Source organism: Chelonia mydas, chromosome 1, assembly GCF_015237465.2.
Source record: "Chelonia mydas isolate rCheMyd1 chromosome 1, rCheMyd1.pri.v2, whole genome shotgun sequence".
NCBI classification, from domain to species: domain Eukaryota; kingdom Metazoa; phylum Chordata; order Testudines; family Cheloniidae; genus Chelonia; species Chelonia mydas.
In genome coordinates this window covers 327,315,240-327,341,909 of record NC_057849.1, presented here as the reverse complement: position 1 = coordinate 327,341,909, position 26,670 = coordinate 327,315,240, and the positions used below count along the sequence as shown (strand labels likewise).

Here is a 26,670-nt window from a genome sequence, read left to right as displayed (position 1 = left end):
CTCTCACATCCTATGTGCACCTAATAATTATGTGATGAGTCATCATTTACTATTATAAGAAACCGCATTTGAGTGTGTCAGTTTATAACTTCAAAGCCTATTTTAACAGTGCTGTATACACTTGTGGTTTTGCTGTGTGGGCAAAGCACATTGTACTGCTTCTAAATCAGAATCACCACAAACAAGCATTTCTGTGGGGAAAAAGACTATACATCATCTGCACAGAGGCTGGGGAGAAACCTTTAGAAAAGGAGCGAACTTTAAAATTACTAATTGTGTGAATGTTTTCTAGGTAGGAATCCTCAGTTCGAATACGAGGTCTAGATCTACACTTCTAGTGTGATATTATTCTTCCACTGCATACTATAGCAGATGACTCAAAGGAATAGTGAACATCAAAACTCTGAACTGAATTCACCTATGTTTTCTTTTTTTTTCAGGCAAGGGTGATAACCATAAAGAGTTTGCTTTATGGCTAAAAATGGGTGAGAATTGGGCACCATTATATTTCTCACCACCCTTATTCTCTCCTTGGTCCAAAACATGCCTACTTGTACTTTTCTGAAAACTAAAGCTCCAATCAACCAAGTTTAACAAAATGAAGCCTACTCTACCCATCTCAAATGGTGACATAACAGGTCCAGAGAATGCAGAATATCTGATTAAATAGAGCATTCTATCATGGTGATTCATGTTTAAGGTCTGCACTGCTTATGTTCTATCAGTCTTCTCATATGTTGCAAAGTATGTGTTGCTTCTGGAGCGTAAGGTGCCATCTACTGACAAAACAGGAAAGTCAGACCAGGCTCCTCAGAGGCTAATGATGATAAATATAACACCAGATCTAATTCCCTTAACACTGGAAAGATTCCCATAAGCTTCAATGGCCTTTAGATCAGGGCCATATAAATGAGAAGACAGAATAATAGTTTCCTGTTCCCCTATTGATGCAGAAGGAAACATATAGATGGTTTTGTTAGCTATTTCTCACGTCACATACACCCTCATACCAACAGTTATCAACAATTTTAGGGAAGTAGGTGGGGAGAAATGCCTTGGGAAAACAGAATATGTACTAGGAAACCGTATCAATAAACCATTGAAGGGCAGCACTAACTGGGGCAAGGAATGAACAAAATCAGCTGCCTGGCAAAGCTTATGCAACGTGAAGATGAGAAAGTATTAGATTAGTGCTAAAATATACAATATTCAAAATAAAAATAGAGGAGTTTTGTTTACTTGTTTGGTTTTTACTAGGGCTATTGATTAATTGCAGTTAACTCATGCGATTAACTCAAAAATTAATTGTGATGTAAAACATTAATAGTGATTAATTGCAGTTTTGATTGCACTGTTAAACAATAGAATACCAATTGAAATGTATTAAATATTTTGGATTTTTTTCTATATTTTCATAAATATTGATTTCACTTTCAGCAAATAATACAAACTGTATATTATTTTGATTACAGATATTTGCACTGTAAACATGATAAACAAAAAAAAGTATTTTTCAGTTTACCTCAAACAAGTACTGTGATGCAATCTCTTTATCGTGAAAGTCCAACCTACAAATTTAGGTTTTTTTGTTACATAACTGCATCCAAAAACAAAACAATGTAAAACTTTAGAGCCTACAAGTCCACTCAGTCCTACTTCTTGTTCAGCCAATCGCTAAGACAAACAAGTTTGTTTACATTTACAGGAGATAATACTGCCAGCTTCTTATTTACAATGTCACCTGAAAGTGAAAACAGGCATTTGAATGGCACTTTTGTAGTCGGCATTGCAAGGTATTTACGTGCCAGATATGCTAAACATTCGTATGTTCTCACTTCCATTTTTTTCATCGCGTGATGTAATTTTTTTCATTGTGCGACGTAATTTTTTTTTCATTTCACGATGTAATGTTTTTTTCATCGCTCGACAGCCCTAGTTTTTACATTAATTCAAGGATGGCTTATGAAACAACAGATATTGGAAAACAACAAATACATTTCTTATACTCTCTAGTTAATGTGGCACTTTGAAACTTGTGTTTTATAACAACAAAAAATTACATGTGCAATTGTACATGGAGGCCTAAGAATATATAGTATAGCAAACACTACCGTCATAATGTCAACTGAATTTATTCACATATAGCAAGGAGCAAGATGGAGCTGCATGCACATTTGCAAGACAGGTTTGAAACAGGTTTGATTTTTTTTCTCATTCTGACTTAGTTTACATGGGCTTTTGTAGGCCTTGGAGTGCCAGTAAATGATAGCACCTTCCCTACAAAATAAATTAATAAAACTTTTACACTTAAAGGATTTATTTGTTTATCTTTTGAATGCACCCAATCACCATGATATTTAGGTGTTGAGTGAGCGATAGAAAGAGAGAAGGTGGGTGTCTTGGGGTGAAATCCTGGCCCCATTGAAGTCAATGGCAAAACTCCTATTTATTTCAACAGAGCCAGTATTTCACCATAGGTCTCTTTCTACTTAGGTCCTAACCCTGCACCTAGATTTCTGGCCAGAGTTAAAACATGTTACGAGGCTCAGTAAATATTCCCCAAGCACAGAGCTACTGCCCCAGAAACTTCAGCATTATTAGTGAGGGTTTTCAGCTGCACTGCACTCAGTGGCTATCTGCTGATGTACATAAGATGCCCTTCACAATAAAGCAAGGCCTTCTTTATTCCTATAATTAAAATCTGTTCCCAGACAATGAAGCAAATACTTTTCCCCCAGCTACAACTCAGGCAGGGAAAATCCTGTAAATGATGTCTACCAGCTGTGCTATTCTTCCCACTATGGGCCTGATTTTCTGCTGCCACTTTGCATCATTTACACCCATGCAAAGTAAGTATTAATATGCTACCATTCTGATTGGGTAGTGTTTTTACAATTACTTGACACTAGGTGTATGGCTGTGAAGAACCAAGCCGCCTATGGCTATATCACTGTTGAGCAGATTAAATGTAGAGGACAGCTACTTGTTTGTGGGACTGTTGATCCCTGTTATCAGTCACTTCCACTTCTCCTTGTTTTTGCCTTTCTCCCTGTTCTCACTTGTACTTTCTCCCCCCATCTCCTTGATTCTCACATTGTTGCTAAAGATTAACCACTGAATTTTAACCAATTAATAATTATTGAACACTTTTGATTAACAGTAAAAAATCAATATGTATATATTAGACAACTCATTTTATTGTTTGGTTTATTGATAAGTATACTGGATATCATTGAGTTGTGGATGAAAAATAACTGTTCTCTAACATAAAGTTACCACGAAATGACCTGTATACTACAGAACAGCATTATTATAACACTGATATAATTAACGTCTAAAAGCCCCAAAGTGTGACTAAAAATGAACTCCAAACTCAGATAAAACAGGAAGACTCCCATTCTCAGAAATTGCCATTTTTGCCAATTGAAATGCATATTTTACTGTATCTTTAACAAATATTAAAAAAGAAGCAATACTAACCCCTCTCCCCCCCCCAAAAACCTTTCCCTTCAATTTGTGCTTGGCAGTCTAGTCTGGTATAGCATGACTTAGTACTTGATGCTTATTATATTTTGGGGTCTGATGAGCAACTGTTTACTTTAAGATGTTTTCTCTCATCTCCATTGTAAAATATTCCAAACTATAGATTATTTAATAACCAGAATCATCATGATCAGTGCCTGTGATGTCATTCAGAATCCCTACCAAGCTAAAACCTTCTCTGGCTTTACTTAGTCTTTTGTTAAAATATCAGCTCCAGGCCTTGTCTGGAGGAACGATTCTGTACTAAGAAGCAGGAGGGCGGGGGAGGGACCTTTTCATCAGTTTTAAGGCCTGATCGTCATTCAAGTTCCCAGAGCCATGACTGTGTATGAGAACAACAGAAATACAATCAGCAGTATTTTTTAATACCAAACCTAAAATAAAACTGAAGTACCAGTTGCAAGTGGTGGTAATACCTCAAGAGTTTTTCCTTTCAACTTATCTATTTTCATTATCCAAAATCATGTCTTTCTTTATGGCCTTGGACCTGTTCCTACTGAGTCAATGGAAAAACTCCCATTGATTTAAAATGGTGCATGATCAGAGCACTGCTAATACCTGCTAGTAATTCATATGTCTTCTACAATTGGTGTTGATATGGTAGTTGCCAGTTCTGCAGTACACATCCACACATACGTGATTTCAGGGCATTGAAAACTAAAGTACTTCGTAAGTAACCTAAGAGCATGTATTGAGTAACAATATAGAACATATGTGTATGGTCAGGAATTCTTTAAATAGAGATCACCTTATCCACTTACGCTCTGCCTCTTGGAAACCACCTTATGCATTGTTTCCTTTGGTATCATTCCATAACTGCTTATGATATCACAGGCCTGAGATGCTTGCTTTAAACACAGGGGGTTGCTACACATTTTTCTTAAACACTAGTGAAGAAATTGGTCCTTGTCTGTAATTATCTGTTGTCATATTGCTTTGACGTATATTGTAAATTTGACAAACCCTATAATTAACATATATATTTTAACTACATCTAAGATTCAGAGGTAATAATTAATTTACTGGAAAATTGTGTGTGTGAGTGCATGTTGGACCCAAAAAAAAAACTATATTAGAAGAACATTAAGGTTGTAAAGCCAAGAATTAAAAAAAAAAAAAGTTAGGAAATGCCACACTAAAGGTTGCCTGTACAATTCATCAACCAGGTGTGTGTGTGTTGTGATACCGTATTTAATTACATGATCACAAGCTATTTTTTCCAGGGCACCACTGCCTCAGTCTATGCACAGAATGGATGGAGCATACTTTATGAGCAGCTATTTATCCTCATTGTTCAGAAAACAGAATTATTAATTTCCTTATGGGATTTTCTATGGTGCTCATAATAATAGTATTTCAGTACTTCACAATCAATTGATTAATTTATCTTCACATGAGATGAAGAAATTATTATCCCCATTTTATAGTTGGGGAGCTGAGGCACAGAGAGATGAAGGACAAAAGCATCCATTAATTTTGAGTACCTAATTTGAGATGTTTAGGATCTAATTATTTAGAATATTTAGCATTATATACTCCTTCATGTATTCAAAGTACAGCTCCGATTGATTTCAGTTGCAGCTGTGAGTGTTCAGAACTTCTGTAAATCAGACCTGGCACCAGATAATGAGGAACTCACACAATTAGTGACCAACCACAATTAGTTTGGTTTAAGTGACATTCCAAGTATCACATAGGAAGCCAATGGCAGAGTCAGGGATATAATCTGGTTCTCCAGGGCAGCATTTCACTGCCTTAACCATGAGACCATCCTTTCTCTTCCTGCAATTCCTTGCCTCATTTTCCACACACCTTCCGAATTCTGCAACTAAGAAGGTGAAGGTCCTACAAACAACAGCCAGTTCTGATTTGTCCCCTGTGCAGATCTATCCTGTATACTTAATGAGCCAGGGGGCTGTGTAAGAATTAGTGTGTAAGCATGTATTTAAAAACAGTATCATAATGCATATGCACAAGGGAATCAAAGTAAGATAGTATAGGAAACCTTAATTCAGACATTTCCTAACTATTGAGTGCTTGACTTGGCAATCCTAATATTCTTTCAATATAGTTTTTGAGAGTGTAGTTTCCTAGGTTTTTTTAAAAAGCAAATTAGACATTAGAAATTGTATCATGTGGCATCTTTTAAAACCTACATGGGTCATCTGCCAGGATCCAGTGTTCCCTCTAATTTTTTAGGTGCATCGGCGGAATGAATTTTGTTATGTGCACCAATATGGAGGTTATGTATGGCGGGGATGGGGCTGAGGGCTTCAGAGTGTGGGCTGGGGCAGAGGGTTGGGGTGCAGGCTCTGGCTGGGGGTGTTGGCTCTGGGGTCATGGGGTGGGACCGGGCATGAGGGGTTTGTGGTGCGGGAGGAGGCTCGGGTTTGGGTGTGTGGGGTGAGGGCTCTGGCTGGGGCTGAAGGCTCTGCAGTTGGGCTGGGGATGAAGGGTTTGGGGTGCAGGAGTGGGCTCTGGGCTGGGGGTAGGGGTGCGGGCTCTGGGGTGGGGCCATGGATGAGGGCTTCAGGGTGATGGAGGGGGCTCTGGGCTGGGGCCGAGGGCTGGGGTGCGGGCTGTGGGGTGGGGCCGGAGATGAGGAGTTTGGGGTGCAGGCTGCCCCAGGCCAGAAGACTCCCCCAACCCCTCTCCCTGGCTGCAGCAGCAGCAGCAAGTTCCGGGGGAGGGGCCCCTCCCCTTTCTCCCTGCCAGCAGCGCAGAGCTCCAGGGAAGGGGCCCGCAGCAGTCCCGCACACCCCAACTTGCTTCCTTCCCAGTCCCCACCCACGCCCTGCTTCTCTCCTCTCCAGGCCCCTGTGGCTGCACGGCCCTTTATAGCCTGCTGCGCGGCCACGCAGTTTAGAGGGATCTTAGGTGGGAACCTTTAGTTCCACCACACAGACCTCTGCCATTAGAGCTAACAGAGTAACTGACAGCAGTAATGTGTTGTCTTTCTCTATCGCTACGTCTATACTTATGGCAGTGTGTGCGGTGCATGCCCCCCTTGCACAGGTGTACATACCAGTGTAGGTGGTGAGGCACTGCCTAGGCGAGTAAAGACACACCCGAAGCGTAGGTTATAGATGCTACCTGGCGCTCTACATACCCGAGGAATGTTTCCAACATCTACACTGCAATTTTTAAGCAAGGGAGTGTCCAGCTGCTGGGCACAGTTGCCAACTTTCACACGGTAAATAAGCACCCCGACATTCACAATAAGCCAAAAATCAAGCTAATCCCATTTCAAAACAAGGCCAAAACAAGCCAATCCCTAAGAACCCAACACTCTATATGACTAGATCCCTCCAGCATGCAGTCTGGGACTGTGGGGAGCCTGCTGTCCACCCCTGACTCTCTCCCCACTTTGCCCCTGCTTGCCCCTTTCCTTTCTTTGCCTCTCCTTGCCCCTGCTTTCCAGGAGCCGATCAAACAAAAAAAAAGCTGCAACAAGCTACAAGCCAAAAACTACCCAACAAGCAACTTACAAGCCAATTAAGCCAAAAACAAGCCCAATTTCTGCGTGTTTTCGTGGGTTTGTCATATCTGCTCCTCGGGCCTTTCCCTGCCACAAGGGAAAGCTCTGGCAATAGGGAAAAGCTCAGGCGGGGAGAGGCGGGGTGGGGAAAGGCTCTGGCTACTCCTCACTGCTGGAGCCTTTGCCTGCTGCCTCCCCCGGTGGAGTCTTTCCCTGCAGCGAGGAGTGGGCTGTGTCTATCCTGTGTATACGTACACGTGGTAGTGAAGGCTCTGACACAGGGGAGGCAGAAGGGAAAGGCTATGGCAGCTGGCTGCTGGTGTCTTTCCCTGCTGTCTCCTTCCCACCAGAGTCTTCACCTGCAGTGAGGAGCAAGCTGTGTGTAGCTAGGCTCTGGCAGCAGGGAAAGACTCTGCCAACTCCTTGCTGCTGGAGTCCCCTCTGCCTCTCCCCACCAGAGCTTTTCAGTGTTGCGTGTAACTACACACCACAGTGTGGACGCAGCCTGCCTTTTCACTTTGGCATGTAGCTACATGTACAGAGAGGGGGATGCCCGTGGGTTTCACATATGTTTGCTGACAAAGGAAGAATGGTGAGCCACAGGAAACTTGTGATCCATTCAAGGCTCTGGGAGGAGTGTGCTGTAGTAGTCACAGACTCTTCTGCACATTCCCCCTGAGGGGGACCCGTTCTCCTCTGACCTATCCATCCTATCACTGTCCCAGTTCTATTTCTTCACTTCCCCTAGCTTCTTATCCTAGTTCCATTTGTTTTTGCCCAGCCATTCCTTGTCTCTCCTCCAGATTCTCTCTCTCTCTCTCTCTCTTGCTGTCTGAGTCCCAGTTTTCTTCAACCCATTGATTGTCTCCTTGCCCAGCCAGTTTCAGTTCCCCCTCCTCATCTTACCTTGCTTGCCTTCCGTTGCCCCCACCACACAAACTCCTGTTTCACCATCACCACTAGCTCCCAGTCCTAGTCTGCCTCCCTGGCTTCCTCAACCAATCTGTCCCCTACCCCAACCATTCCCTGGTACCTTGTCCTAGTATCCCCTCTCTCTGGCTCTTGGTCCCAGTCTCTTTGCCCAGCCAATCCCAGTTCTTCCCCTGCATCTTGCCTTCTCGTCTGATCTCAGCCCACCTCCTCCATTTCCCTCCCCAGCACTCAGTCTCCCTGCACAACCAGTCCCAGCCTCCCCTATGCCTCTGGCCCTCAGTTCCGTTCTGTGTGCCCAGCCTTTCCTGGACACCCACCACGAACTCACAGACTCCCTGCCACCTCCAGTCCCAGTCTCACCAGGCTCCTTGTCCCAATCTACTCCTTTCTATCTCAGTCCAACTCTTTGTGTCCGGCAGCTTCCTCCTCCACATTGCCTGTGCACCAAGAGAGGGGTTATTGACAGCTCAGGAGAGAGTGGCACCCAGCTCTCAGTTTCAGCTTCTCCCCTCTAACGCTGGCCTGGAACAGTCATTCTGTGGTGAGGGCGCATGTGTAGTCTGGTTACCTGCAGGAACTGTGAGGTGCTGGAGCATGCTCATTGAGGACAGACTGTTTAGAGATTTTTACCTGCTAAACTCTAAGAAGTCTCCACTTAGCAACTGTGAACTGATTTTTCAAAGGCTTATAACTTGGTCAAATTTGAGCAGAGTTTCGCAGGGACAGTAAAAGACACATCCCTGACACAAAGGCCATTCCTGCCAAATGTCAAGTCCCTGTTCCAAAGTCTGGGGACACTAGAGCTCCTCAAAGAAAAGATCACCAGAATTAATATGGCACAACAACATAAGAATTGTTATACTAGGTCAGACTAATGGTCCATTTAGCCCAGTATCCTGTCTCTGACATTGCCCAGTGCCAGATGTTTCAGGGAGATGGAGAAGAGGGAAATTATAGAGTGATTCATCCACTCCCAGCTTCTGGGAGTTGGAAGTTTAGGGACACCCAGAGCATGGGGTTGTGTCCCTGATCATCTTGGCTAATAGCCATTGATGGACCATGAACTTAGCTAATTTTTTTGTAAACCCAATTATACTTGTGGCCTTCACAATGTCCTTGGCAACAAGTTCCATGGATTTACTGTGTATTGTGTGAAGAAGTACTTCCTTCTGTTTGTTTTAAACCTGCTGCCTATTAATTTAATCGAATGACCCCTAGTTCTTGTATTATGCGAAGGAATAAATAACACTTCCTTATTCACTTTCTCCATCCCATTCATGATTTTATAGACCTCTATCATATTTCCCCTTTAGTTGTTTCTTTTCTAAGCTGAACAGTCCCGGTCATTTGATTTCTTCTTGTATGGAAGTTGTTCCATATCCCTCATCATTTTTGTTGCCTTTCTCTGCATCTTTTCCAATTCTAATATATCTTTTTTGACATGAGTCGACAAGAACTGCACACAGTATTCAGGGTCTGGGCATGACATGGATTTATATATAGTGACATTATCCCTTTCCTAGTTGTTCCTAACATTCTCTTAGCCTTTTTTGACTGCTGCCGCACATTGAGTGGTTGTCTTCAAGGAACTCTCCACAATGACTCCAAGAATCTAATAGCTAATTTAGACCCATCCATTTGGTATGTATCGTTGGTGTTATTTTATAATGATCAACACTGAATTTTATCTGCCATTTTGTCATCCAGTCACACAGTTCAGTGAGATCCCTTTGTAACTCTTCTCAGTCAGCTTTGGACTTAACTATCTTGTGTAATTTTGTATCATCTGCAAATTTTGCCACCTCACTATTCAACCCTTTTTCCAGATCATTTATGAATGTGTTGAACAGCAATGGTCCCATTACAGATCCTTGAGGGACCCCGCTACTTACATCTCTACATTGTGAAAACTGACCATTTATTCCTACCTTTTGTGTTCTATTTTTTAACCAGTTATTGATCCATGAGAGGATGTTCCCCCAAATCCCAGGATTGCTTAATTTGCTTAAGAGCCTTGCATGAGGGACCTGGTGAGGGATATATTTTTCACTAATCTTGTTTTTCAAAATGACTGAAATGTCTTGCCTGAAACTTTATTTTAAAAGCAGCCTAAGGCTGACACCCAGCATATAAAATTTCAGCCTGAACAGTTAAAATCTGGCAAAGTTCTAAGTAACTGAAAACAGGGCTTTATAATGCGAAGAGTCAGATAATAATACCAGATGGCACTGCCGCCAGCCCTGCCTATGGTAGCTAACAAATACAACCATAGTATAAACAATTGCTTCACAGCAAATGAAATCCAGAGCTAAACAGTCTATACTTTACAACTACGGAATCATTTTCTAATATTCTTGTTTTCATTTATTTAATTTTATTATGCCTTTAATAGACTGTGTTGGAGGCAAATGTCATCCTCTTCATTGCACACACACTCACGCTACCTATATACACTGTGAATCAACATGTTTCTACAATATTTAATGTAGTTGAATGAATAGTACAGTATGATCACAAAATGTAAGCACATATTTTGTCTTCCATGTAATGCAAATGAGTGAACAGATTTTTCAAGAATTCGATATTTGCAAATATTAATAACCTGACTCACTCCCTGAACAGATGTCTACAGTAGCTTTGTCCTGATTATAAATTCAAATTTGCCTAAATTCATTGTTGGTAGGAAAATGGTAACTACAGACAGCTAAAGTAATTAGACCTATAAAATAATTAGAGAGAGTGCTATCTCCTCAGTGTGTGGTGTTGGGCTTCTTCATGCAAGTCAATCCTGAAATGTACGATAAAAAAATTTGCTCTGATCAGAGCACAAAGGATATTTTTTATACCACATACAAAATATATAAAACACAAAATATTGTCACTTTTGAGAATGATAACAGAGCTTGGCATCCTAATATGATTATGTGCCAATATTCCTTCTATGCTTAGAACTATAATTAATAATGTGCATCTCCTGCTAGCATTGTGTATACATGTATATTCAAAAATAGTAGGACACAAATGTCAAATGAATATACTGTGTTGTATGTATTTGAACAATTATACAAATAGCTGACTGGCTATGATATATTCCTCCAACACATCAGAAATAACATCTGAGTGGCATTCAAACTGTTTGTGCTGTTAGGTTATCTCTGTATCTATTTATCTTGTTTCAAATACAGGTGAATGTTTGCAGTCACTGATACACACAAAGTGATATATGCTATCCATCCATGTACAGTCCTGAGTGATGTTTGTATTTTTCTTCCAGAGGTTCTTTCTCTTTAGTTTTATGCTTTTATTTATCAGTCTCCACTGTGTGATATAAGAAAAGGACTTGATGGTTCAAGGATAAACTTTAGAATCTGACTTTCAGTCATAAAAAGATTGCTATACTGAAAGGAGCTGACAACACAAACAAAAATCAAAGTTAAGATGAGTAATTAAAGTTAATGCTATATCCTTAATTGTAATGTGCAAACACCATACCTGTCAATGGGGACTCAGTCTGCAGATCACCACCACTAAAACCAGAGGCTTCTGTGAGCAACAGGCGCACTCTTAGTTGTGAAAAAAGAGGAAGCTGGTGTAGTCACTGCATCTAACTACTAGAAGGAGACTCTCATAAAATTCTATACTCTAGGTTGGTATATTATACATGGATAGAGGAGCAGCAGAGAAAAATCTTTTTTTGTGGGGTGTCACCAAATTCCTATGGGGTTGTAGGAATCTCTTTTTGGTTTGGGTCTGCTTGGATTTTGCACCCCTGAATTTTGCTTTGATTTCAGGTACAAGTGAACCATTAAAACTAGAAATTCCTGATCTGGGGTTGAAACACTTTATAGCCAATGAGTTTTATAATGTTTACACCAAATATAACAACTTGGCAGGTTTGCTCAGAATTCCACTCAAACTCTGGGTTTGTACTAGAATCAGGTGTTTTGTCCTGTTTGGGAGTTGGGTGTGTGTGTGTGTGTGTGTTAAATTTTTGCACATCTTTAGTATTTACCCATTATATATGTGCTCTGTTAGCACCTGGATAAAATGAGGTGTGTTTATAAACTGGCACTCTGAATTTCTTTACTTCTTTGGTTTAAATCAAACCTGTTGTGTCAGAAAAATCAGTTTTTGGTGTTTTTAATTTTGAATTTACCATACCGTAAGAAAATAGAAATGGTTTCAGCATCCCAGCAAAATATGTAAAATCAATGGTCAAAATCTCCTCTTATTTACTTACCCTCAGTGCAACACAAGTGGGTTGAATAGAGGTGTTCAGGATGTAAGGACAGAATTAAACTCCTGGGGCTTGATGCTGAGTTATGCAAAGGTAACTTTACATGATTGGCATTCTCTTTAAGGCCCCATACACTTATAGAGTGGTAGGAAACAGCTTTAGTGAGAATTTTGAAGCATATAAAATGGCAAGTATCTGTTGTGCCTAGTATTTATGTTCAGTCAAACCAATTAAAATTTCTTTGGGCAGGAAAACATTTTTTTGATAATATATGTCAACTGTACTTGTTTTTGAATGTAAAAGAGATGTTCAGGCAATATAGGATAGCGTTTGTACCACACCTAGCACAGTGGTGTCCAAGAGTCATGGGTGATAGCACTAAAAAATAAAAGCATGTGCATAATACACAAATGGAAACCTGGTTTAAAAATTGCCTTGTTATGTATATCTATTCTGTGATGTGCTTATTTTTGCCAAGAGTGTTTTGTTTTTTGTGGGCCATATATAGCAATTGATCTTGATTTGCAGCTCCCGTTGTGTGATGATAGGTTTCGGGGTGGGCCAGCTGGGTTTGGATAAAATAAGAAGCAACCTAAAACTTGACTCACACCTTTTCCAAGGAGTAAAAGTTTCAAGGAACTTTCAACCTTTTTTCCCCAATTTTTTTTTTTTTTAAATTTTATTGCATTTTTTCTATGCCTCTGAACTTCCTACTTCTGTTCGACTGGTAAGGTCTGTACCAAAGGCCATTGAAACTCCAGTCAGAGTTTTTCTGCTTATTTCAGCTTTGGATCTGGTCTTAGAAGTAAAGGACTGAATATCCATTTTCATAAAATCACAGAAATGTAGGTCTGGAAAGGACTTCAGGAAGTCATCAAGTCCAGCCCCCTGCATTGTGGCAATGTCAAGTGAACTTAGACCATCCCTGACAGGTGTTTGTCCAGCCTCTTATTAAACACCTCCCGTGATTCCACAACATCCCTTGGTAGCCTATTCCAGAGCTCAATTATCATTATAGTTAGAACATTTTTCTTAATATCTAACCTAAATCTCTCTTGCTGCAGATTAAGCCCATTATGTCTTGTCCTACCTTCAGTCCTCTTCAGACTTGAAGAAAAATTGATCAATATCCTCTTTAGAACAGCCTTAACATATTTGAAGACTGTTATCAGGTCCCCTCCACCCGCAGTAATCTTTTCTGATGACTAAACTTCCTCAGTTTTTTTACCTTTTCCTCATAGGTCTGGTTTTCTAAACTTTTTATCATTTTTGTTTCTCTCCTCTGGACTCTCTCCAGTTAGTCCACATCTTTCCTTAAGCATAGTGCCCAGAATTGGACTCAGTAACTCCAGCTGAGTCCTCACCAGTGCCAAGTAGAACAGTACAGGCCTCAGCTGGGCACTACACTTTAGTGGACAAATTGGAGAGAGTCATAACATTTGCTGCCCAAATTTGAAGTTTCAAGAGACTTTGATGTTCTGGATAAAGTTGTGATAAGTATCCAAATGTTTGTGTGCGTTATTGCATCTTCTGAATCTTTTCAGGGTCACCCATTTCTAGGAGTCGCATGTATGGACTGAAGGCAACATCTGGCCCTCAGCACTTAGAAATATGGAGCAAAAAAGGAAATTAAGCCAACATTCTTGGCTTTAATGTTCTTTATTACTTCTTTTGCAGTTTAACAATAACGCTCAGAACGTCAGTTGCTTTAATCATCTTGTCCAAGCTAATGTGAGGAACAAGAAGAAGCTGAAAGAGGCAGTCTACAAAATCTCAGCTAAAGGAATCACTGACTACAAGAAAGGCTTTAGCTATGCTTTTGAACAGTTGCTAAATGTAAGTATTACAGAGTTTTCCCTCTGTGCTGTTATACTATTGATCTGTGATAATAGAACTTTAATGTCCAGATGGTCACTTTGAATGCTCCACAAGTAGTAAACAGTGTGATATATTTTATGATGCAATTACTTAGCAAGCAAATGTATCCCATCAGCATGCTTTCCCTTAGTAGAGCTCCACTCAGCTTGATTTGTTAAGATTTGTGAAGGGGAAACTTGTTTGTCACTGTGATGTACTGTTTTTGTTTCACTTTGAGCTTCTTTTTTCAATGGGCTTTTCTCCCACTTGCCACATGGCTTCAGTACTGGCTGCATTGCTGCCAGTTTTCAAAGAAGAAAGTATGTTATTACATCTCAGATTAATATTTCAATTAAACCCTGGTTTAGAGTGTCCCTCAGTCATGTTTAATGCATCTACCTTTCCTGATTTAATTTATTTTATACCTAGTGCATGCTTGTCTGGTTGCAAAGAATTATTAGCTAGCAAAGGGATATTAGGTAGTGGAAAGAGACTGTTCCAAACTATTTAAAACATGGAAGGGAGAAAGGAATCAATCTCACCCATGGGGAAATGCATTGTCTCCATCTTTTGGTTCTGTTACCTATTCCCATATTGCACCCACACAGTGTCTGTCTAATTAGTAGTATAGTGAAATAATATTCCCAACTTGCCATAATCAGTTTATTTACTATTGTTTCTTTTAAAAATATTTAATGTACTTAATCAAAATACTTGTATAGTTCTGAATATTCAGAAAACAACTATGGGTCAGCTCTTCAGATGATGTAAATGGAGCTATGCCAGTTAACACCAGCTTATTATCTGGCCTACTAAACAGAATGGGCTGAATTCATTCCTGGTGAAACATTATTGACTCTAATGATCTCCTTCAATAGAGGCCTCCGTCTCTTTCTCCACTCATCAGCTACCTGCTGGACCTAGGCACCTCTCCTGTCACTCTGTATCATGCCATGGGAACAGAGCTGGTTGGAAAATTTCCATCCAACTGAAATTTTGATGGAAAAAATCAGTATAATATTTGCAAGAATATTTTCAGACCAACTCAGTGTGGGCGGGATAAAGGATTCAATGCCCTCTGCTGCTGATTATATGAAACTTTAAGCGGAAGGTTAAAATGGCTATTTAAATCGTTTAGTCCAACTTGAGACTGATATCACTTCTGTCCCTCTCTGACTGTGGGCATGTTAGAGCAATAACGGAAGAAAGCTAAGAGGACACAAGGAGTTTTGTTTAGAGCTGTATGTTCCTCAGAGCAGAGACACTCTGTGGGTTATGTTTGATAGGGAACAGAGTATATTCTTAGCACTTAACAAATAATCACTAGGAAGTAGTAATAGAAGTTCTAATTGGAAAGTAATGAATACAGCAAAGTCATAAGATGCACTTGTTCTTAAAGCTAAATGCAAAGGTAAAAAGAAATAAAATACTAGAAGAAGATGGGTCGATGGTTGTTATTGGACGAACGTGTATTAGTTGTTGCTGAGATTATGGGTATTTTGAGGCCCACAGAATGTTCTGTAAGCATGTGAATGATGGATGGATGTGGTGGACATGTATATTTGGGGAATTTAAGAGATTAGTGAGGTTAAAGAATTGCAGTTGTCCACTCCAGATTCTGGCAGATACAATTGACTGGAGAAATAAAGAGCTGTTGATGGAGTCGGCTATAGACTCTAGAGATAAGCATATAAAATTACATAGGATCAGATAATGAAGATTTATAAAGATAACATGCTTATGAATATGGTTATTTTTATTTTATGTTCATGATTTCAAACAGGTCAACTTTGTAATAAGTTCCAAGGATGCCAAATATTTTAAAAGGTCAAGGTCTTATTATAATTACGTAGGCTGTGGATGACAACTACTTGAACTCACTCTCACGCTTAAACAAGTGTTGCCTTCTTTGTGCCTAAAGGAAAATTCCTTTCTAGAAATATTGCTGGATGGAAATAAATATTTTAATATAATCTTTGAAATAAATTAAGGCACGCCATTAGTAACACTGATGTGCTGGTTTGTGAGTCGGTGTTATCTACTGTTCTTCTACATTATATTTGCGAAGGAATCTTTACTCAATGTTCTTTAGATTTGGTGATACAATTAATTTTTACCCTATTGTAATGAATACTATAGAAGGAATTTTTCTATAAATCACTTTGTGGCCTATTGTGATTCCAAGTAGGAGGTTTTTGCATTGCTTCACTTTTTCCTTCCCCAATTACATGAAAACTCATTGAGCAAGATGCATTCATAGAGTTTCATGCATCAAGCTATATTCCAGAAATAAAGGTAAGGTAACTCAATTTTTAAGGGTGTGATAATTATTTCAAAGTAAAGCAATTTTATCCACAAAATGAACATAGTAGCACCTTCATTAAAGAAAAAAAAGATGGCTACCTATTTGCTTGCTTAGTTGAAGTTTAAAAATATAAAATAAAATAAAGAATGGAAGACAGAGTTAGCATCCTAAGAGGGGGGTCAGAAAGGTTTTTTACAATAGAGAGACATCCTGTCATTATGTAGCATCAAGAAAATCATTCGGGTTTCTGATGTATTTTAGCACATTTTCATCTTCATCTGAGACATGATATTACATCTTGTCAGATGGTAGCATGAATTCTTTAATAGACGAATCTCTGACAAGATGAATCAAATCCTACAGTGAAAATGGAGAAAAGGTATAAATTAAACTCACGTGTAAGTTAATGATGTTTTAACTTAGTTATAAATCTCTGACATGGTGTGGCCAAACCATCACAATGGGCTGAACTGTGAATTTTACAACCAGCCCAGCCGTGTAAGGGAATCTGTGCCTTCCCTGCTGGCTCCTTGGGGTAGGAGAGGGAATGGAAATATGCCTGTTTTGAAGGGAACCCATAAAAGATTCCCCCACCCCTTGTGCAGACCCATACGTTTGTGAGAGTGGAGCCTCCCACTCAGAGATTCGGGGGAGGGACAGCAGAAATTAAATAGCACCCCTTACACGTATTCAGTCAGACGCAAGGTGCACGCGTCTGCACACGGGCAGAGGACAGTCTTCTTTTTCCCTATGCTGCTGGGAGGTTAAGTGGGCTGTGCTTAGGGTTGCCAGGCATCCGGTTTTCAACCAGAATGCCCAGTCGAAAAGGAACTCTGGCGGCTCTTTAAGTGTGGTCAGCGGTGCAGTGGGGGCCCAGAGCTAAGGCAGGCTCCCTATCTGCCCTGGCTCCATGCTGTTCCTGGAAATGGACGCCAGTCTCTGTGGCCCCTAGGCGCTGGGGCAGCCAGGGACTAGGAGGCTCCGCAAACTGCCTCCACACAGAGTACCGGCTCTGCAGCTCCCATTGGCTGGGAACCATGACCAATGGGAGCTGTAGGGGGTGGCACCTCTGGGCACGAAGGCAGCGCACAGAACTGCCTGGCCGCCCATACACCCAGAGGCCACGGGGACCTGGCAGCTGCTTCCTTGGAGCCGCAGTGAGTGCTGCCAGGACCCTGCACCCCAGCCCCCTGGCCCAGCCCAGAGACCCCTCCTGCACCCCAAACCCCTCATCCCCAGCCCCTCACACACCCCAGCCCAGCCCCCCCTCCTGTACCCCAAACCCCTCATCCTCGGCCCTAGCCCAGAGCCCATACCCCCTCCCACACCCCAAACCCCTGCCCCAGCCCGGTGAAAGTGAGTGAGGGTAGGAAAGAGTGAGCGACGAAGGGAGTGGGGATGGAGCGAGCGGGGGTGGGGCCTCAGCGAAGGGGAGGGCATGAGTGGGGCCTCAGAGAAGAAGCAGGGGTGTTCGGTTTTGTGTGATTAGAAAGTTGGCGACCCTAGCTGTGCTGTAATATAGATTGATGTAATTGACAGGTAAGGAATGTTGCATAAACCTGCTCACTAACACAGTGTTCGTGAAGATAAACCCAGAAGGAACAGGAAAGAAAGAGGAAAAGTTCCTCTTGTAATTGCTTAGACTACCACACAAAGGGACTCTAGGGAAACAGGGAAAGTATGGTAGTACAGAATAACGCTACATCACAATGCAGGAGACTACTGTTAATACGTAGCAAATATATATTATATTTTGCAATATTGGCTATCTAGATATAGATATGAAAAATATATCACCAATATTGCAAAATGTATAATTAAATATAAAATAGAACATTTAGTTATATTTAAACTAAACAGGATGTATGGATAATATGATTCTTGTATTTATAGCAATAGATATGATAAAGTGTGCAGTTAATTATATATTCTGGAGAAAATTCTTCTCTAAGTAGCAATGGTGTTAATGCAGAGTAGACGCCATTTATCGCAGTGTGAAGAGAGATCCTGTCCCAACACACATGAACCCATTATTATATATCAATTATATAAACACAACTCTGATGTAAAATATCATGATTTAGTATGGCTATGGTATGAAGAATACATTTTCAATATATATATTGTATTTAAATAATACACACAGGCACCAGTTTCATATCACTTCTTTACTTTAGGAGACAGTAGGCTGTCCTGCAGTCACTGTGCGGGACACACTTATTTTTACTGGCAGAACCCCCGTTTTCCATCACCCTTTCAGCAAGAGAGTGAAGTTAGACCTCCTTTGCCCTAGTGAAAGAACCAAAGCTGTACATCAAGATGCATATGTGACAAACTACAGCAACCACCCAATTCCAATATAATCACCATCCTCCCTTCCCGCTCCTTCTCCCCTTAGTTTCAACCACTCATTACAGCCTGATCTGGGCAAGATTTCTGTTAATGAGATTGCATGTGACAATGGCAGGGGACCATTTTTTAATCTACATTTGTATATTGTTGGGTCTCCAGTCCTGATTGGCTAATAAAAATGTAAGTTTCCATTACATCTATCAATTCTATCTCAGCACCATAATACATGTGCTAATAGTCCCACAGTAAGCTCTTTTGGGGTAGGAACAGTAAAGTACTTTGCACTCTTATGATGTTATATAGATGCACACTAGATGTCTAACTTAAACCACCAAGTAAGTCAGTACAGAGTTCGGCCCAGTAGAACAAGGACCAAATCTGTTTTACCTTACTCGTGTAGGTTGTCCTTTTAAATCAATGGAACACCTTGTGAGAGTAAGGTGACCAGGATTTGGGCCTCCAGTCAATTATTTGTGCGGTGCCCTTATGAATTTATTTTGGAATGTATTAAATCATTAAGCAGGTAGGTGTTTTTCAATATTTATAAAGTACCTGTTCTAGTTTTATTACTTTTTTAATATAAAAAAGCAGCAGCCCAAAGCTATGTATTGTATATTGTATTTTACAAGCAAAAGTGATCCTCCATTTTCTATTTCCAAATCAAACTTACAGTGGTGACAGGAGTGATATTAATGCAATGATTTCAAATTTCTTTATTCATCATTACTGGTAAGAAAATTCATAAGGCTCAGTTCTGTCCTTCATTAGAAGAGGTGCCTCTTGAAAACTGAGCTTCTGATGTCAAAAGGTCCGTACAGAATTAGTTTTAGTAAAAATGAAGTAATAGCAAGTAAAGAATTTTGATTTGTTAATGCCAGAATTTGCTGAGAGTACTATAGAATTATATAATTAAGTAGCTTCACTAGTGCTCATCAATTAACCAGTGAGGACCAGATCATTACATTATGGTCTCTCCTCTGTTAGGGACATTGCACAGCTTCAGCACCCCAGGAGCGTACCGCTGGATGACTTGTGATGCAGAGGGTCAGAATTTCTCCTCACTTCTCCCTTGTTTTCATTGTAGAGAAAGTTATGTCACCTTTTTTCATGAGCAGCTTGCTTCTCCCTGTTGCTCTGCCAGCTCCATTGACTAGTGAATTAGGGATCTGAGCCAGGGCTCCTCCCAATCCCATCGCCTCCCAGCCTGCTTGCTTACAGAGAGGAATCTGGGGTGCGCAGCACCTCCCCTCCACTGGTGTTGCAATTGAACAGGAGACTCAGAGGAGCAGGGGTTTTCTTGTTCCCCCAAGTAGCCAGGTAACCTTGGTGAAAACCTACCCCACTTTGTGTAAGCCGGCAAAACGTGTGCTCTGGTGTAAAAAAAAAAAAAAGTCAGCAAATATAAAAGAGGAAAACTGAGCTGATTCTGAAGAAATGTAACAAAAAATAAAACAAAACAAAACATGGTCCTGAATTTGTAAGACTTAAATGTAAGGATAAGTTCACTGGGAGCTGAGTGGTAATTTATTTACCTTAGATCTTCGGTTTGTTAAGGACTAATTTAGTGGCCAGAGAGTTTGACTGGCTCAGCACTTGGGATTCCAACTTGAGACATTCTTTGGACTCCCATGAGTTGAAGCATCAATGGCCACCTCAAATTTCCAGAGCGTGGAAGGAAGGAGGGAGTCACGTCATGTAAACCTGAAGGGTAGAGTGAAAATGCCCCCTTTTTTGAACTGCATATGCAAGATATCCACTGTCTGAGTCACATTCAGGCATCCAGCGAAGAGAATTTGGGACCATGGTTTGATCTGCATGTTTTGTTTTAACAAATATGCAATTTACTTCCACCCCAAACAACCCCATTCATGCAGCTCTCTTATGCTTCTTTGGGTGGAACATACCTGATTACCACAATGTTCCTTTTGGTCAGATCTGAGGTGTACCGTAATTTGGCTCTTAAAGAGTGAAGGAAGGCTCTGTCAGTAGTGATGCACTAATAATACTAATATCTTGGTGACAAAAAGCAGGATATAGACTTAGAAATACTACATTTGGAGGCAGACTTATTGAGTGAAATCCTTGCTCCATTGAGGTCAGCAGGAGCTTTGCCATTCTCCATTACTGGGTCCTAGAGCCCAGCCTCCGGCCCAAGCCCGAAGGTCTACACTCCTGTTTTATAGCCCCTCAGCCCAAGACCCACGAGCCCCAGTCAGCTGACCAGGGCCAGCCAGGGAGGCCATTTTATTGCAGTGTAAACATACCCAGTGAGGTCAGGTTTTAACGCATTAGTACTTAAGTAATGTGCTTTCCTCTGCACAAGGCATAAAAAAAGAGGCATTCCTTGCCCTTCAGAGCTGAACTATGTTTCTGGGAACTATATTACACTTCTGCATTTTTTTTGAGAGCCAGGACTAAAAGGATACTTCTCTTTGAATCTCTTACAGCACAGTGTCTCTAGAGCTAACTGCAATAAGATCATTATGTTGTTTACTGATGGTGGTGAAGAAAGAGCACAAGAGATTTTCCACAAATACAACAAAGACAAAAACGTAAGTGGCTTTTGTATGAAGGTATGACGATGCCTAATGGGGACAGTTAGGTGGTTTCTGGAAGAAAAAGCTTGTGTTTTATAAGTGTTCAAAATAACTGATATCTTTGGGATGCAAGTATTGAATAATACACCATCAGAAATTTTACCAGTGAAAATATGATGGAATTATTAAATAATATTTTGCATTTCTACACTGCCTACCACCCATGGATCTCAAAGCTTTTACTCCTGGGGGAAATTCTGCCCCAACACATTAAAAATTCTGCACCAGAAAGATTAAAAACCCTCCACTTCCACTCCCACAAAGTATTTTAAAATTCTGCAAAATTCTGCATGTTTTATTTGTCAAAATAACACATTATAAGCACACCAGTTTCAATTATTTTTGTCATTTATTTCAAAACACCAACAAGTTTGTGACAATACAGACAAAAAAGGTTCAGGAAATGTTTTTTTGACAAATAGTTCCCTTACTATGCATATTCATACAGAACTTTGAGTAATAATTAATTTAAACTACAATAAAAATGTATTTCCCATACCCCTCAGAAGCAGTGCACAGGCTTAGGGGAACCCAGGGTAACAGAGGAGCTGTGGGAGAGGGAAGTAATTGCTGGGAAGGAACCTGGGAGTGAACCTGGAGGATGTTGGGTGTGGGTGGGAGAAGATTGGAACAGGGTTTTTTTTCGGGGGGGGAGGCAACTGTTGGGAAACCTCCCCCATGCAGATCCTGGCTGATCCCTAGTCTCTCCCAATCAGTCAGACACATCTGCCCCTGTCCCTATGTGTCCCTGCACCCCCACTCAGCCATCCCCACCTCCCAGTGTCCCTCCACCTCCACTCCCATTCAGAGCCTGTGCCAGACAGTCCTCCCACTAGCCCTTCTGAATTCCAGTCTATGTGACCCCCCAAGCAGCCCCATGTGCCCACTCTGTCTGTTTCCCCCCCACTTCCATATCCTGTGCCTCCTTACCTGGCCCCAGAGGCAGGGCACTGTGAGATGCACAGCCTCTGTTCTCTCCCTATCGACTGCTGACTGCTATGGTCGGTGAGTGGTGAGCCTGCTGCCTCTGCTCTGGTGCCACAGCAGGCCGTGGTGGGCAAAAGGCACAACTGCAGAGCCTCTCCAGCAAAATGTATTTTCTGCAGAGAAAAAAGATCTGCAGGATACATGAATTCTGTGCATGCGCAGTGGCACAGAATTCTCCCTGGAGTACTTTTTGTAAACCATAATGCATTAAGCTTTCTTGTAACCACAGTGCTGTAGATAGCTATTATCCCTGTACTACAAATGAAGAACATGAGATACAGGAAAATTTAGTGACTTGCTGAAGGCTGCACAAGTCACCTCTGTTCATGTGGGGAGAGACACACTTGCACACTCTTTCCCCTTTTTCCCCACTGGTATTCCTGTGTTAAGCAGTGAGCCATTTGTTTTCCTGACTGTATGTAATACCCATACAAAACAGACAAAAAGTTAAGGGAGTTTTGTACATGAACATTTATTACCTAAAGCTTTCTGGATCACAGGTTTGCAGGGCTGTAGCTCTGGCTAATAGTTCCTAATATATGCCATTTCACCACTCTTCTCTGTTTTGTTTATCTCTGTTGATATGTACGCCTCCACAGCTGATATTTTCTTTGTAATAGCAATTAATATTTTTTAATCTAGCAGACATAGACCTAAGTAGATAGGATAGCTAGAAACTGAAGTTACATATGTTCACAATAGAAATAAGGTGAATATTTTTAACAGTAAAAAACTGGAACAGCTTACCTAGGGATGTGGTAGATTCTCTGTCACCTGAACTCTTTAAATCAAGATTACACGTCTTTCTAAAAGATGTGCTATAGTTCAATCAGGACTTATGGACACAATGCAGAAATCACTGTCTCAGATTCTATGAGTCATGTTATTCAGGTCATGCTGACTCCTCACCCAATATATTTCAATGTAAGTTTCTTCATAATTAAGATAGTTTTAACTCTCCCAATGTCCCCTGATGGGTCTGTAATCAGTGTAGTGCAAGTAGCTGGGAATCAGGGCCCCAGCTCAGCGAAGTGCTTGCTATCTTTAGCACATGAACAGTTCCTTTGGCTATTCATGTGCTCAAAGTTGGGCATGTATCTTGCTGAATTGGGGCCCAGGAACTCAGGGCTCTGTTTCGGTCTCTGATAATGACTCACTGTGTGACCCTGAAAAAGTTCCTTCACTTGTTTTCGGCCTAGCTCCCGATCTGCAGTATGGATATAAAGCCTCCCTTACAGTGGTGTTACGAGCTTTAGTTAATCTTTGTGTAGTACTTTAAGACTTTTGAATGAAAGACAGTCCATAAGTACCAAGTATTTTTAAAACTGGTAATTAACAATAAGCTACGTTGCACTTACAGCTGGAGTTGTAGTCACTCAATTCTAAGGCATACTGACTATGCAGCCTTCTCATGGAAATTTCATGCTATCCTACCTCTTTTCTGTGCCTGATAGCATTTATTATAACACAATGAAACCAAAGGAAAAGTTACTAGATGACATTGTGTGAAAAGCATGAATGAGCGTGATTCATTTCTTAGTGTTTTCCATTTGCAATTGTGTTTTAGGATTGGAAATAGGGTAAAATGTCCAGTCCTAAGACAGGTACAGTTTTATAATGCTAAGAAATGAATCACACACTATCCTGCATTGTGTCCAACTACTCAACTTTAAGAAAGACAACAAATTCCTCAGCCATGCATGGGAAATGAAATGTGTGGGTATTGTCCGTCACACAATTTGTTACTGCATACTAAATAAGATTTGTGGATGATAATGGCCACTTTGTTGAAACATATGCCACAATTAAGCACATTTTCTGATATTAATTGTAATGCAACCGACTCATATCTGATTAATTTTATAAATCTGCTGATTTAAGTTTCAGTAAATGCCAACATTCCTTTTCCTTATCTAATAATGTACTAGCAAAAATGTCTGTATTCTTGCTTTACTGCAAAGTAATTCTGGAAGTACAAGGAGCACAGTTTTTGACATGTGCCTTGTAAAAAGCACAAGGTTCATTCAAGGAAAAAGAAAATGCTTCTTCAATCAAGTAAACATCTTCACATTCTTGAAGGTGAATTAGTGGTTGCAAAATATAATTAAAGACATTTAAAAATATATTACAGCAAAAGATAGAATGAGGGTAATCAGTGATTTGTACTGGCAAATTCATCTATGTGAATTCATAATACAAATAACCATGTTATTGTAGCAAGTTTCTGGTGTTTCTCAAAGTAATATCTTAATGCAAAAGTTATTAGTACTAATTCAAGGGCTCATGGTCTATCTGGTGACAAGGATAAACATTATTTCTGGAATGCTAAATGTGTATATGTATCTGTGTCTCTCTTTCTCAACATCTATAATTAAAGTTTAGGCTGGCAGAAGATAAAAGTAAAGCCACTGGCACATGCATTCCAAGATTAGAAAATTAATATTTTATCTTGCAAAGAAATCGCCACGGAGAATAATGTAGTCTTTTAAAGACTATATAGTAAGCTGTGTTCATGCAAGAAATGATAAAACTCCTCACTGGTTATGATTATGGTCCAGATTCTAGTACTTTTACTCCAATCTACTTATGCCACAAGTAGTCATTGAACTTAATAGGGACTAAGTTACAGACAGAGATTCTATTCAAGATGACAGAATTCAGCCGTGTTAGTCTGTATCAGCAAAAATAACGAGGCGTCCTTGTGGCACCTTAGAGACTAACAAATTTATTTGGGCATAAGCTTTCGTGGGTTAGAACCCACTTCATCAGATGCATGGCGTGAAAATACAGGAGCTGGTAGAAATACATGAAAGGATGTGGGTTGCTTTACCAAGAGCGAGGTCAGTCTAACGAGATAAATCAATTAACAGCAGGATACCAAGGGAGGAAAAATAACTTTTGAGGTGGTAAGAGAGTGGCCCATTACAGACAGTTGACAAGAAGGTGTGAGTAACAGTTGGGAGAAATTAGTATTGGGGAAATTAAGTTTAGGTTTTGTAATGACTCAACCACTCGCAGTCTCTATTCAGGCCTAAGTTGATGGTATCCAGTTTGCAAATTAATTCCAGTTCTGTAGCTTCACATTGGAGTCTGTTTTTGAAGGTTTTATGTTGATAACATTCAAAATCCAGTTGGAGAATACTTCAGTCTCTCTGGTCACTCAATAACTGACCTAAAAGTGGCAATTCTTCAACAAAAAAACTTCAGAAATAGACTCCAACATTATTCAAGATGTTAGGTTATCAGAATCTGTTTCTATGTATTTTTCAGTAATAACATTACAGAATAAGAAAATGCAGCTGAGTCATGTCATGCACACAAGACAGAACCAAGTAGTGGTATCTTTTCTTGAATGATGTGCATTCATGTTTGAGCATTTCTCCCTATGCTTAGCAAAAGGGTTGTAAAAGAAAAATCTTTATGTTGTTCACTATTGTAGCATAGTACAGTGAATCACTGTTACCTTGGAGATGTAACTTTTTTGGCTGCCAGTCTGAGATTGTGGAATGAACTCCCTGAGGAAGTAGGGGCCATCACAAACCTCTCCTCTTTCTACTCCAAATGCAAGGCACGTTTCTTCAACCTTGTCTTCTCTAATATAAATATACATTTAAAAAAAAAAAAAAAACCCCAAGACACTCCACTACGCACAATTCTCTCCCTGGGGAGAGGAGAGAGAACAAACAACAGACGATAGATTTTAATCACGTTGCTTAATGCACTACTGGAAGATGCTCAGATACTACATTAATGACTGTAGTATAAGAATGCCTATATGAAGAGAATAGAATTAGTTATAATGTAATATATAGCTTATGGTGGAAGACTTATTGCCTGTGTATTGTACAAAAAATGCCACCTTCCCCTTTACTCAAATCAGATCTCGTTACTCCATATTGTTGCTTCCTCTCCAAGCTGAACTCACTTTAGTTCTCAGAGTATTTCCTTCTTGGTGTCAATCGCTTTGTCATTCTTTGGCATGTAAGGGAGCTAAGCACCTTTTTGCCAATCACACAACATGGCCTATTTACACTTCTTTGCATTGTTTAGTTGTTACTGGAGCTTGACTTTAGCTCAGCCTTCAAGCTGACAAGTCAAAGAAAACAATAAACAGTTTTTATAAAACAAAAATAGCAACCCTTGAAAATAGAGATAGGAAAAATGTCCCATTAAATTACTGATTTTCATCAGACATGCCAAACTCACGAAAAACACGCAGAAATTGGGCTTGTTTTTGGCTTAATTGGCTTGTGAGTTGCTTGTTGGCTAGCTTTTGGCTTGTAGCTTGTTGCTTCATTATTATTTTTTTTTGATAGACTCCCAGCAAGCAGGGGCAAGGGGCAAGCAGAGGCAAGGGGGTGAGAGAGTCAGGGGTGCACAG

General features: G+C 40.4%; 1 protein-coding gene across 4 annotated transcripts in view; it reads left to right on the top strand.

The window, feature by feature from the left end:
• CACNA2D1 (calcium voltage-gated channel auxiliary subunit alpha2delta 1) overlaps positions 1-26,670 on the top strand; it is a 659,278-nt gene that overhangs the window by 514,623 nt on the left and 117,985 nt on the right. For all 4 annotated transcript variants that reach the window (XM_037889245.2, XM_037889243.2, XM_043552428.1 and 1 more), the window contains exons 11-12: positions 13,869-14,027; positions 21,153-21,257. In XM_037889245.2, the coding sequence (XP_037745173.1) occupies positions 13,869-14,027; positions 21,153-21,257 (264 nt within the window). The remainder of the gene's footprint in view (positions 1-13,868; positions 14,028-21,152; positions 21,258-26,670) is intronic.